General features: G+C 37.4%; 1 protein-coding gene across 1 annotated transcript in view; it reads left to right on the top strand.

Annotated features, from left to right (window-relative positions):
* Positions 1-13,005, top strand: part of Sugct (succinyl-CoA:glutarate-CoA transferase) — a 668,818-nt gene that overhangs the window by 493,594 nt on the left and 162,219 nt on the right. Inside the window, 1 exon segment of the mRNA XM_036188867.1 lies at positions 2,131-2,136. Coding sequence (XP_036044760.1) covers positions 2,131-2,136 — 6 coding nt within the window.

Raw genomic sequence — 13,005 nt, forward strand, 5'->3', positions numbered from 1 at the left:
TTAAAGAAAAAAAGATGAGAAAAATTATAATTGTATCAAAAACTAGCCCAGGAGAAAAAAAACAAAACAAAACAAAAACATAAACCAGATGCTGGAAGTAGACGATTGTAGTGGAGAAGACTGGTAGACAATAGCAAGCTGATTGAAAGACCAGCCCTAAGACACACAAGAGCTTTGATTATTTGATTTTCTCCCCCTGGGAACTTAATTTAAGAAAATATCCCTCAGGAAATTTTATTCAAAAAGATGCCATCTAAAATAAACTGAAGTTTTGTGTGCAGCCTGTCTGTGGTTAGTGTGGATTGCAGCCTCATGGTGTTCTAAAAGGGAGTGTCGCCAGCAGAATGAGACAAGGAAGGAAAAGGAAGTACTGGTGGTTGACTGAGTGGGTTGATGGCTACTTAGGTTCTCATCCCAACTTAATGAGGTCAATGACATGTCTAAATTGGATACCATCAGTCCAAATTCACCCCAAGGTGAGGCAGAGAGTACCAGTAAACCAAGGCTAAGAATGAGAAATTCAGCGTAAAGATTTATTTGGTGTCCTGAGGAGCAGGTTAGACCCTGGGTTAAGACAGGCTAGAAATAAAGATTTTGATTGTGATAGTTTGTCATAGATAGCATTTTTTTTTGTGACCTCAGTATAAACCCCCCCCCCCCATTTTCTACCAGCTTCCATTGCCCATCTTTTCGCTGCTGTTCATGTAGTTTGGCTTCTCTGAAGAAAACTTTCACAAATTCTTTGAACCATCATCTGAGTTGATACTGTGTTGTATGGGAATTCATATACATAAGTTCTGTTTACTCTCCACTACCCTTATCTCTCTCCAACCTTGGCAAGCCCCACCCCTACCTCCTTAAAAGGCCCTTTCCCATATTAATGATTTGTGTGTGTGTGTGTGTGTGTGTGTGTGTGTTGTTTTGTTTGGTGACCCATTGATTTTAACAAGGGCTATAGTTTTGACCATGGGTTTGAACCTGTTCATTATGGTTTTGTGGGCTAAACAGTGGCTATACAACTGACCCCAAATCCAAAAAGTAGCCAAACAGTCAAGCAGGGAGAAGTAAGACCCTGTGTTCCCTTCCCTGATCCATGTTCAACTTTCACAAGCCCAGTCTTGTGCAGGCCCAGTGTAGATAGTAGCAGTTACTTCACAGTTATGATTATATTGTTTTTTTCATGCCCATGATGCAGCATTTTGAGGCCCTTCTACCGATCTTCCTTTTTTTTTTTTTTTTTTTACATTCTTTTGACCCCGTCTTCAGTGTTCTGTGAATCTGAGAGGGAGTTGTATAAATGTCTTGTTTAGGGCTGAGCACTCAACTACTACTTATTCCCAGCACCATTACCAGCTATTAGTCTTTGCATTTTATGATAATTCATTGCAGAGAAGCTTTTCTGATTAAATCTTAGAGTAGCATTTAGGTGTAAACATAAGTATTTAAAAAAGAAGATGAGTGCCATGTCAATTTAGCTAAACAAGGCTTAGGATCTAAGGTCTCATCAGCCAAGTCATACTTTTCTTTTTTTTAAATTGGATTTACAGCATCAAGCATTAACTCCCTCTTGTGGAGTTTTCCCTATTCAAATCAGAAACTAGTTGGTTATCCCCACAATAATTATGCCACTATTGTAGTAATGGGCATATCTTGCCTAGCAGGTTGATATTGTAGTTTATAGGATTCACATCTTGAAATTGTGGTTAAACTGTCTCTTTATGTCCACCATGAATAGAGGTTTGCAACCTTTTGAACAAAGTATCCAGACTCATATGGATTCCTTGGAGTGCGTACACCTTCCTGTTTCCTGAGAAAGATAACTCTAAGGCAGAGGAGTTTATGTTTTAGTCCTCAGTCATTTCAGTATTCAAGGATTATATCCAACACAAAGAAACCAAAGTTCAGCAGGTGCTAAGAGCTGGTTTTCACCTTGTTGGACTTTTAGTACATGGAACTACTGCGTCTTTGGTTGATAATATATGATTGTTAGACATTCATAAATTTTAATGCATACTAGGTTAAAGGAGCAACATGATTAATAAAGAAGCCCATAGGAAAGGTCTGATTAAAAAACAAAAACAAAAAACAAAACAAACAAACAAACAAAAAACCTAACCTATCTTCACTTAGCCACAAGTGATTTTCTTAAAAAAAAAAACCAGATTTATCCTTAGTTTCTAGCCAAATAAAGCATATTGCAGTTCATCAGGCAGATCTTGGAGGCAAAGCCTAGCTCATACTGTGTATGACACATATGTTGACTTCTTCCTCTAATTTGTTGTTGGGTGCTTCACAAACCTCCTAAAGTGATTATCTCTGTAGAGAAGAATAGATTTTAGGATAATATGAAACCTGGCTTGAAAGTGAACTCTTATTTATTAAAAGAAATGCTGCCCATATTACACTAGAGAATATTGGTTTCTTTTCTTAAATTTATCAGAACTACCACATTTAGATCACTCTTAGAGAATAGAAAACATTTCAACACTCAGCCTTTGAAGACATCTCAGAGAAGAAGGATTCTCTTACCTGGGGTAGCAGCTCTCTAACTCAGATGTCCTTGACATGTGCAGGGTTCACATTTCCCTAGAGCTGATTTAGAGAGCTGAATTCAGGAAATGCTGACACCTTTCTTCATAGACCGGTGGTGTTAGTTGGTTCCCGGCAGGTGGCGCTATTAGGAGGGAGTGGAAGCTCTGGAAGAGTGTGGAAGGAAGTTTAGTTGTTGGAACTGGGAACATTGGGTACTCCTCTTTTTTACTGTTTTATTTGTCTGCCTCTGTGAGGTTGGCAGCTATATTGCACACACTTCCTATGTGATGTGTTGCTTTGCCGCAGGCTGAAAAGCAAAAGACTGATAGATTGTGAGTTGAAACCATTGCAATTGTGAGCCAAAGTAAATTCATACAAGATGTAATTCAGATATCAACTGCAAGAAAGCAACAAAATATCTGAATTTATCTTAAAATTAGACTTCTTTTCTCAACAATGGCTAATTACACTTCCAAAAGTCTGCAGTCAGAGAGTAGGTGAGAAGGCAGGGCATTACTAACCTCTTTCCCATTTCCTCACCTGCTCAATACAACTTGTCACCCTAAATACTTGCCAGGAGAGGAGAATGAGCAAGCAGAGTAGACCTGAAAGACAAGGAGCCCTACCTGATGGCACTATGTATTGGGTGAAGACTCTGACTGATCTTCGTGTGGCTACAGACCCCTCTCACCATGCTTCCACAGATTGCCTGGAGTCTTGGCTCAGGCAGTAGCTTTCTTGTACCTGACACTTTAGTATTTCCTCAGTCCTTTTGAATGCTCTAAGTGTGTTAGCATACCATACCATACCATGCCATATCTACTTTACCATACATACCACATACTATACCATACCATACCCTACCATACCATACCATACCATACTATACCATACCATACCATACCCTTAGCTACTATCCTTAAGCCTCAGTTACAAAGCTTAAAGACAGAAAGAAACAGTTTTTTTTCCCCAGCTCCATGACCAAGGCTATTACTCCATATAAATGCTACCCCACTCTGACTTCATACCCATGAGGTAGTTGTTAAGGATTTCAAATTTGATTTCCACCACTGCCCTGAAAGTATTAACAAAAGTTGTCTGGAAACAAAGCCACTTTGTGTTTATCTTCATGGCCTTAAAGAACACTGAGACAAAAGTAATCCTACCTCAGTGTCTTATAGCACCTGAAAACCCTGCTCTTCACAAGGTATCTAGCAATGGTCAACTTGAATATTCCTTTGGGAAGTGCCAGCTATATAAAGAATTGCTTCAATTATTTTATTTACTTGTTTCAAACTCTTTCTCCATCACCAACTATATCATTGTGGTTTATGCTTTTCTTCATATTCTCTTCCTATTTTGGAAAGAAGCCATTTGACCACATTAGGAGACACCATGTGATATGAATTTCCCATTTGCCCTGTAGAAAACTAAAGTGACTGAACTGAGAAACATCTTAAATTCTGTATCACTTCACATGGTGCCATTATTTAGGTAACATTGACTATTGAAAGCAAACAAACAACAAACAAATAAACAAAAAATGGAACTATTGTATCCTCTCCCAATGACCCGTTCTTCCTAAATTCAAAAGATCTCTTGAGAGTTGTTCAGTACCAAGTTAAATGTCTAAAATGCAGACAACTCTGCTTCTGCTGCAGTTTCTGTTAATCTCCTAGTTTTTGCCTGCAGCCATGAAGTCAACCTCAGAGCAAAGCCTCTTTCCAGCCCCTCTTCTCCAAATGAAAACCATGTGCTTCTGTGATCTGGCTTTCCTTAAAAGTTATTCTCCATTATTTAATGTAACTATTTATTAATCCAGAGATCTTCAATAACTGCCTTCCCATTGACTGTTATCAATTAAGCTACATTAATACAACTATTTGGTCTCAGAAGCAAATTTATTTAGGTATGATGGACATGGTTAAAGCTGATTGAAACACCCTGGAGAAGCTAAAACTCTGAATTCTTACAGGTCAAGCCAAACAAGACAATAAATGCAAATAGAATGTAGATAACTACTTGATGCTAGTGCAGCTCCCATTTATAATTTCCTGTATTCTCTCGGGGAGCCAATTGATAAGAATGAACTCCCAGTTAGGATTGTTCCTTCTGGGTTGAAAAATTTAAATTCATACTGAAGTTGTTTAATTCCAAAGTACCAGATGCAAATTAGAAGTTAACACTGTGAGAATCTTGGGCTATCTCTGCTCCCATGTACCAGCTACTGAGGTCCTATGAGAACAAAACAGCACAAGGATGTGATTTAGGTTATAAAAATCACACTTTGGGGGACTAGGAAAACAGCTCAGTGAGTAAGAGTACTCTTTTTCAGAGGTCCTGAGTTTGGTTCCAAGCATCGATGTCAGGCAGTTCACAACTGATTGTAACTCCAGCTCCAGCTTGTAACTGAAGCCTCTGGCCCCTATTGGTTCTGCCATGACATGTGCATACACACAAACATACACGTTATTAAAAATAATAAGAATAAACACTTTTAAAAACCATTCTTTTGCTTCTACTGAGGTAGATATATTTTTTAATTATATTTGTGTTTTAATTTTACATATCAGCCATGGGTTCCCCTGTCCTCCCCACTCCTGCCCCTCCCCCACCTTCCTCCCCAGCCCCTCCCCTCCATTCCCATCTCCTCCAGTGCCAAGACTCCCCTGGGGATTCAGCTCAACCTGGTAGATTCAGTACAGGCAGGTCCAGTCCCCTCCTTCCAAGCTGAGTAAAGTGTCCTTGCATAAGCCCAAGGTTCCAAACAACCAGCTCATGCACTAAGGAGATAGATATATTTTTTAAATCCATAATTTGTTTTTAAAATCAACCAACCAGTAGAGATAGACCATTCTTGACTCTAATTCATTCTAGTCATTCAGGAAAGGATGAACAGTTTACAGCTATGGGTGGAGTGGGAATCCTCTGCAGTGACCTAATTTGTATCATTGCAGAACACCTACCAAAGCTTTGCTGCCTTCTCAAATCCCCCTTTCCTAGTTTCTGTTGCCCCTCTCCTTCCTTTCAGCATCCTGGTATCTCCACTGACAGGATGCAAAAGATGTTTTTCATCCATTAGCATGCTCCATCAATGAACTCTTTATTTTCACACACCCCCAACAAAAATGCAATGTTTATTCCCCAGCAAGAATATACTCATTAGAAAAACAAATAAACTAAAGTAATGTGCTATTATATGTAATAGCTCTCCACAAATTCCAGAATTACACCTAAGTGCAATTTGGACACAAAGTCCCAGGATATGGCCACATACTACAGCTCAGATTCAACATTAACCCAGAATTTCTTTTCCCTTTCTTGGGTATTCTTTGTTGTCAGTGGATAGCCATTACATTCTAACAAGCACACAGGCTACAAAAAAGATAAGTGGCCCAGAATTCACCTTGTACTTTCCTCAGCGTTCAAAGGTCAAGTCTCCACTCCATTTCCTTGTGATATCTTCCAGCTGATTCCTTCTGTTTGTCCAGATGTGTCCTTGGACTACTGCACTCTCATCTTCCATCACATGGTAATTAGGCGTTCCCAGTCTCCATTCCTGTACCATGCATCAGCCAACCAATCAGTCTCCCTTTGTGGTTTTCTTGCCCTTTCCAATTTCCTCTTGTTTCTCCAGTGTTTTTCTCATGCATGTCCAGTGTCCAGTGTGCATGAAAAGGAAAAAGCTGGATTCTATAACACTTGGTATGACTTATCCATACTCCTCACTTCTGGTGTTCTGAGGCAAGTTTTCTTATTCATCTGCCTGTCATTAATGCTGAGCCGAAAATAGTTGTTTGTTAAACTAGTTTATTACAGTGTTGATTGAATGCATTACTTGGACAACAAATGTCCTAGCATTTGGGCAGTCTATAGACCTGTAGATTCAGGTGATGAGCTGGATGGAGCACATACCTGTCCTTTACTTTGTCATGTTGCGTGACCATCCTTGGCTCTCAGTAAACTCAATGGAGTTTTGTTGACTAGTACAGCAGACAGAATTTTTCACACTACACAGTTGTTTCTTCTCTCAGATCACATAGGGCCAGAAGAATGGTCATAGCAAAAAATACCAGCTTCTGGGTTCCTGGATCCTACTTTATGTAATGTAACTGAGCAATGATGACCCAGGAAACCAATTAAATGGTAGATTTGTAATTAACCAAGTCAATTTTTTAAGGCATAATAGATCGTGATTTTAAATCTTATCTCATTCCAAATCTGCTTTTGTTGACATGAATTTAATCAGTTAATGGATAGCTAGTAAATCCTGTGTTTAAGACAGCGAAATGACAGAGGCAACTATTATTAAAATAAATTATAAATAAATATATGAGCACAAATATTGTTAGAGTAAATGGCTAATTACTTGAAAAGTTTTTTTAATGTAAGCTTTATTAAATGTTTCAGTGTAACATAATAAGATAAAAAAGAGGTATTTCTCACATCAAAATAGAGAAATCATGAGCATGGCAGTCAATGATGAAACCATTTGTTTATACAAAAGCTAAATGCTTCTATGTGTTTATCTAACACCCATAACATAGGGAGGCATATTTAGAATTTAAAACACTGATGGTATTGTGCATCACTCTTTTATATGCATTATTCAGAAGGAAAAAAAAATACTACCAGTTAAGCTTTACTAGTGAATTGATTATAAAATGTGACCTGATTGTAAAGATACTAAAATGTGAAGGAGAAACTTGACTCTTATAATTAAGTAAGTTTATTATCAAACTGGAAAAGTATTTTGACAGAAAAGTGTCATCCACTCATCTCTAGAAGGAATGTAATTTGTGTACTCTTTCTGCAATTTAGTAGTTATGTACTCCAGTTTTTTAACATGCATACTTTTGACCCTGAAATTTCACTTCTTGGAATTTATGCTGAGGAAATAATCAAGAATTTGTAGAAAGATTAAGCTACATATTTGTTCATTGCCATAATATTTATAAAACCAAAGCATTGGATGCAATTTAAATGCATAGAAATCAGTGATTAGTTGAATAAATTATAGCATATCCATATCAGAGCATCATCCACCGGATTTAAATATGATCCTGCAGTAAGGAGTAACTGGAAACACTTCATGCTTTGATACCCCAATTTTCTTCAAGTAAATATAGACATTGATATGGCTATAAAAATAGTTTGAATTATATTTATATTAAAAGTATATTCAGAGAGCAGTATCATAGTGAGAATCTAATTTTTTATTTATTTAGATACTTAAGGCTTTTTAAAATTATAATTTATAATAGAATAATAACAAAATAATATTTGGTATTTAAGATACAATGTTCCTTTAATAAATTTAAAGATTATGTGATGCAGTAAGGGTATACTACAAATAAAACATTTTAAATAAAATAGAATACACCTTTGATCTTAGTTGTTGGTATGAAATCAAATTTCATGTAAAAAATGAGCACTATGCATGGAAATTCATTTCTTCCACCTAATTGCTACCCTAGTTTAAAGACAGATTTCTTTTTGTGTCATACACATAGTAATATTTTAATCCCTGCAGCCAAGTCCATGTTACCAGGCACTAAAGAATGAACAGACATGCAATGCAATGATCTTGAGTATCACTTTTTAACATCTGTTTTTCATGTTGTGATATTTACTTGAGATTTAGTATTATTAAAAATAAGGAAAATATCTGTTACCATGGGTAACAGGGTAGTAACTTGAAGCTGATGAATTGGCATGCTTTGTCTCTATAATGCAATTCAAACAAAATCATAACATTTTGGCTATAGCTTTCATCTGTATTCATACATTTTTTGTCTGATAAGTAAGCTGCTAGGTTTCCTGCCTTGTTAATAATAGTAAAAAAAAAGAGAGAGAGAGAGAGAGAAAAGCAGATTTTGACTTTCCAGTTAAAATTGATATTTGCACTCAGATTTAGGTATATTACTGAACATTTGTAAGTGATTCCAATGACACCTTTTTGAACAAAATAATTTGAATGATTTGTTTTAGTGTATTATAGGTATGTTTGATATCTCCATGTACGTGTACATGTGTGTTTAGATGCCATGTGTTTAATGTCACATGTCTTCCTCAATTGCTTTCTACAGTTTTTGAGAATGTCATGCATATGTACTACAGTTACATTATACCCACTCCCTACCTCTACCTCTCCAGCTCCTCCTGTGTCCCCCAACTCCATCTCAAATTTATAACCTCTTCTTTTTTAGTCATCATTATTACACATATATGCATATGTATGTATGTATGTATAATATAATAATGAGTCCATTATATGGTACTTATATGGATATTTATTTAGGGATAACTATTTGGGACTATCTGTCCTGTCAAGGGCTTCTTCCCCGGAAGACACTGAATCCCCCCTTTCTTAGTAGTAATACGTTTTCTGAAGCTCTTCAGCTAGGGATAGGGCCCTGTGAGATTTTCCTCATCTGTGTTGGTCTGTCAGTTGGTGTCATTGTGCTTATCTTATTTAGGTAATCATTGCAGTCAGAAGTTTCTGTCCCACACTCCTCTCCCAAGTAACCACACAGAGGTTAATATTAATTTTAAATGCTTGGCCAATTGTAATAGTACATTTCTCTGGTCCCACCTGGCCTCATGGTCCTGCATGAGCCACTTACAAAATAATCATTCAGAGGCTTCAAACTATATAGCCTATGGCAGGCATCTTGATAGCTAGCTCTTTCCTTTTAAATTAACCCATTTCTATTAATCTATGTACTGCCATGTGGCTGTGGCATTACCAGTCTGCTGGCGTGCTGCTCCTTGGGTATTGGGCTGGCGTCTCTCTTGCTTTCCCTTTCTTCTCTCCATATATCTGCTTGGATATCCCTCTGCCTCTAAGCTGCCTTGCCATAGGCCAGTGCAGTTTTATTTGTCAACCGATCAGAGCAACACATACTTACAGCATAGAAAAAGACATCCCACAGCAACCAATAGCTCAGGCTTGTTACTAGTTAACTCTTACAGCTTAAATTAACCCATACTTCTTATTTATGCTTTGTTATGTGGCTTGGTACCTTTTCTCAGAGCAGCAATGCTCATCTTGCTTCTCTCCATGTCTGGTCATGACTCCTAACTTCACCTTTTTTTCCTAGCATTCTCAGTTTGACTTTTCCATCTAACCTTATCCTGTCCAGCTATTGGCTACCCAGCATCTTGATTAAACCAAGCACAGCGACATATATTCACACAGTGTAAAGGAATATTCCACAAATCTTATTACTGGGATTTTATGGATGCAACTCCATATCATATTTAGAATACATTGTCTGGTAGCAGACATCCCGGTCCTCTGGCCTTTGTAATCTTTCCTCCCTCTCTTCTACAGTGTTCCTTGTGCTTTAGCTGTAGTTGTTGTGTTGCAGATGTACCAGTTGGGGTTTGTACCCCACTGTCTGTTGTTCTCTGCATTTTGGCCAACTGTAGATTTTTCTGATGACCTCTGTCTGCTTCAAAAACAAGCTTCTTTGATATGGGAAGAACTACTCTTACCTATGGATTTAATGATTGGAATTTAGAATAGAGCTAGAAATTATACTGATTTGAGAAAGTGGCAGTAGTGGGTTCCCTATAGGGTCCATGACCTCCCCTAGCTACAGGTAATTGGCTAGGTTTACAGAACTAGGCCTGAATTCCTTCCTACTGAGCAGGCCTTATATCCAATTAGAAGACTGTTGGTTACCCACAGTCTGTAAGTTCCATTATTGCATCATGGAGATATCTTCCCATGCTGGTCATTTTTGTGGTTCATAGGTTTTAAAGCTGGTTGCTTTTTATTTTTTTCATAGAATGTCCAAGTAGTATAGTCTTCATGGAGGAGGCTTCCAGGTCAGTTCCAGCTCAATTCTTCCAAGTCCTGTGTCCAAAGTGTGTGATATCTTCAGCAATAGGGACTTACCTTTATCTTCTGGGAGGCAAACAGGGCAGTAGCAATAGCTTATATTGCTTGGGGAGTCTCAAATTTCCCTGGCCCATGCTTGGCAATGGAGTTTTTGCTATATAATCTATTACTCTTAAGGGAATCTTCATTCCCCTAAGTGTTGTAACTCCCTTTAAAATATATTCATATAGTGTGCATATATATAAAACACTTATTTTTTTTCATGTTTTTTCAAACATCCTTAATATTATCCACCCATATTTCCATTCTTTCCCTTCTCTGTTTCAAGTCTCCCTATCATTTTCTCCGCTTTCCCCTCATGTCCTGCTATCCATCTTTCTAGGACTCCCCCTCTACATGTGTACTTTCCTGGTTTCTGTGATTTCTCCAGGCAATATTCTCATGTCTAAATATTTAGAGCTAGTAGAACATATGGCATTTGTCTTTCCAAGTCTTGGTTACCTCACTTAATATAATATTTTTTAGTTATTCCATTTACATGCAGTTTTAATGATTTCATCTTTCTTAATAGCTGAATAGAATTCCATTGAGTATATGTAACACATTTTCATTATCCATTCATTAGTTGAGAAGACCCAAAGATGAGTGCATGTAACTATCTGAAACTTGACAAAAACATAACACTGGAATATTGATAGTATCTTTAACAAATGGTGCTGGCAAAACTGTGTTTACATGTAGAGGAGTAAAATTAGACTCATATCTGTCACTCTACACACAAAAAAACTTCATATGGATCAAAGTCTTCAATGTAAAATCTGAAGTGCTGAAACTGCTAAGAGAAAACATAGGCAATAGCCTATGAGATATAGGTATAGGAAAGGACTTTCTGAATAGGACTCCATTTCCTCAGAAATTAAGGTCAACAATTGACAAATGGGCCCTCATAAAACTAAAAAGCTCTGTAAAGCAAAGGAAACAATCAGTCCAGTGAAGAGAAGGCCCATAGAGTAGGAGATGACCTTTGCCATGTATGTTTCTGATAAAGGACTAATTATCAGAATATACAAAGAATTCAATAAACAAAAATTCAAGAACTCAAAGACCCAATTAAAAACTAAACTACAGATCTGAACAGAGAGTTCTTAAAAGAAGTAAAAGTGGCTAAGAAATACCTTTAAAAGTTTTCAAGAATTTAACAATTATAGAAATTATAATTCAAGGTACTTTGAGATTGTATATTATCTCTGTCAGAATGACAAAGATGAAGGAAACAACTACCAATGAAATGCTGCCTGGGATGTGAATAAAGGGAAACCCTTATTCACTATTAATGGGATCACAAATTGGTAGAGCCACTGTGAAAAACTCTGTGGAAAAAAAATCACAAAAAGTTAAACCTTCAATATGACCCAGTTATACCAATTCTTAGCCTATGCCCAAAGGACTCCATATCCTACTGTATAGATATCCTACTTGCTCAGTATTCACAATGGCTAGAAAATGGAACCAGCCTAAATACCCTCCTCAGTTTTTGAGACAGGATCTTTTACTGAATCGGGTGCTGATTTAACTAGACTGACCAGCCAAAGAACCCTAAGGACTCTCCTGTCTCCACTTCCTCAGCACATGGGCAAAGGCTGCTGCTGTAGCTTGAGTTTTCTCCTGTCCTGCCTGGCCCATGGTCAGGACAAATCTCTCTCACCTGCCAGTCCCACAGCTATTCAAACCCAACCAATTAAACACACAGAGACTTATATTACTTATAAACTATATGGCCATGACAGGCTTCTTGCTAACTGTTCTTATATCTTAAATCAACCCATTTCTATTCATCTATAAGTTGCCATGTGGCTTGTGGCTTACCAGTATCTTAACATCTTCTCATCATGGCGGCTGGCAGTGTCTCTTTGCCTCTGCCTTCCACTTCCCAGAATTCTCCTCTGTGCTTGTCCTGCCTATATTTACTGCTTGGCTACTGGCCAATCAGTGTTTTATTTATTAACCAACAAGAGCAACACATTTAACATACAGAACATTTCACAGCACTTCCCCTTTTCTTTTTTTCAAAAAGGAAGGTTTTAACTTTCACATAGTAAAATTACAGATAACAAAACAATTATCAAGCAAGAATTACAGTTATACTGTCTAGTCTATTTATAATATCTAGTCTATTTCTATTTGGCAAAATAAAGAAGATATCCTATCTATCTTATATTTGTAAATCTAAGATTTCATATCTAACTTATTTTTTATCATTACTAAAGAAAATTGTAACTATCTACTCTTCAACTACATAAAAGACCTCGGAAGGATATACTATGACCTGAGAAATGGGAGAAGGATGCAAGCAACTTTTGGGAGTCTTGTGAGAGTAGAAAGAGACAGCTGGCAGCCTGGACAGCCATCCAAAATTTCTCTGTAAAGTTAGGTCATCTGTCTTCAGCCCATAGGGCTAGAGTCTTTCAGTCACTTCTCTCTGTGTCCTGTAGAATATCTGGCAGTTTCCTCTGCAAAGCAGGAACCTGAAGGACCATTTTGCCAAGCCAAGTTCAGTGGTCACCTTCCTATGGGTCCTGCATGTCCAGTCAGTTGATCAAGCAGTCTAGGCAAGAATAGTTTCT

This window comes from Onychomys torridus, chromosome 5 (assembly GCF_903995425.1).
Source record: "Onychomys torridus chromosome 5, mOncTor1.1, whole genome shotgun sequence".
In the NCBI taxonomy this organism is placed as follows: domain Eukaryota; kingdom Metazoa; phylum Chordata; class Mammalia; order Rodentia; family Cricetidae; genus Onychomys; species Onychomys torridus.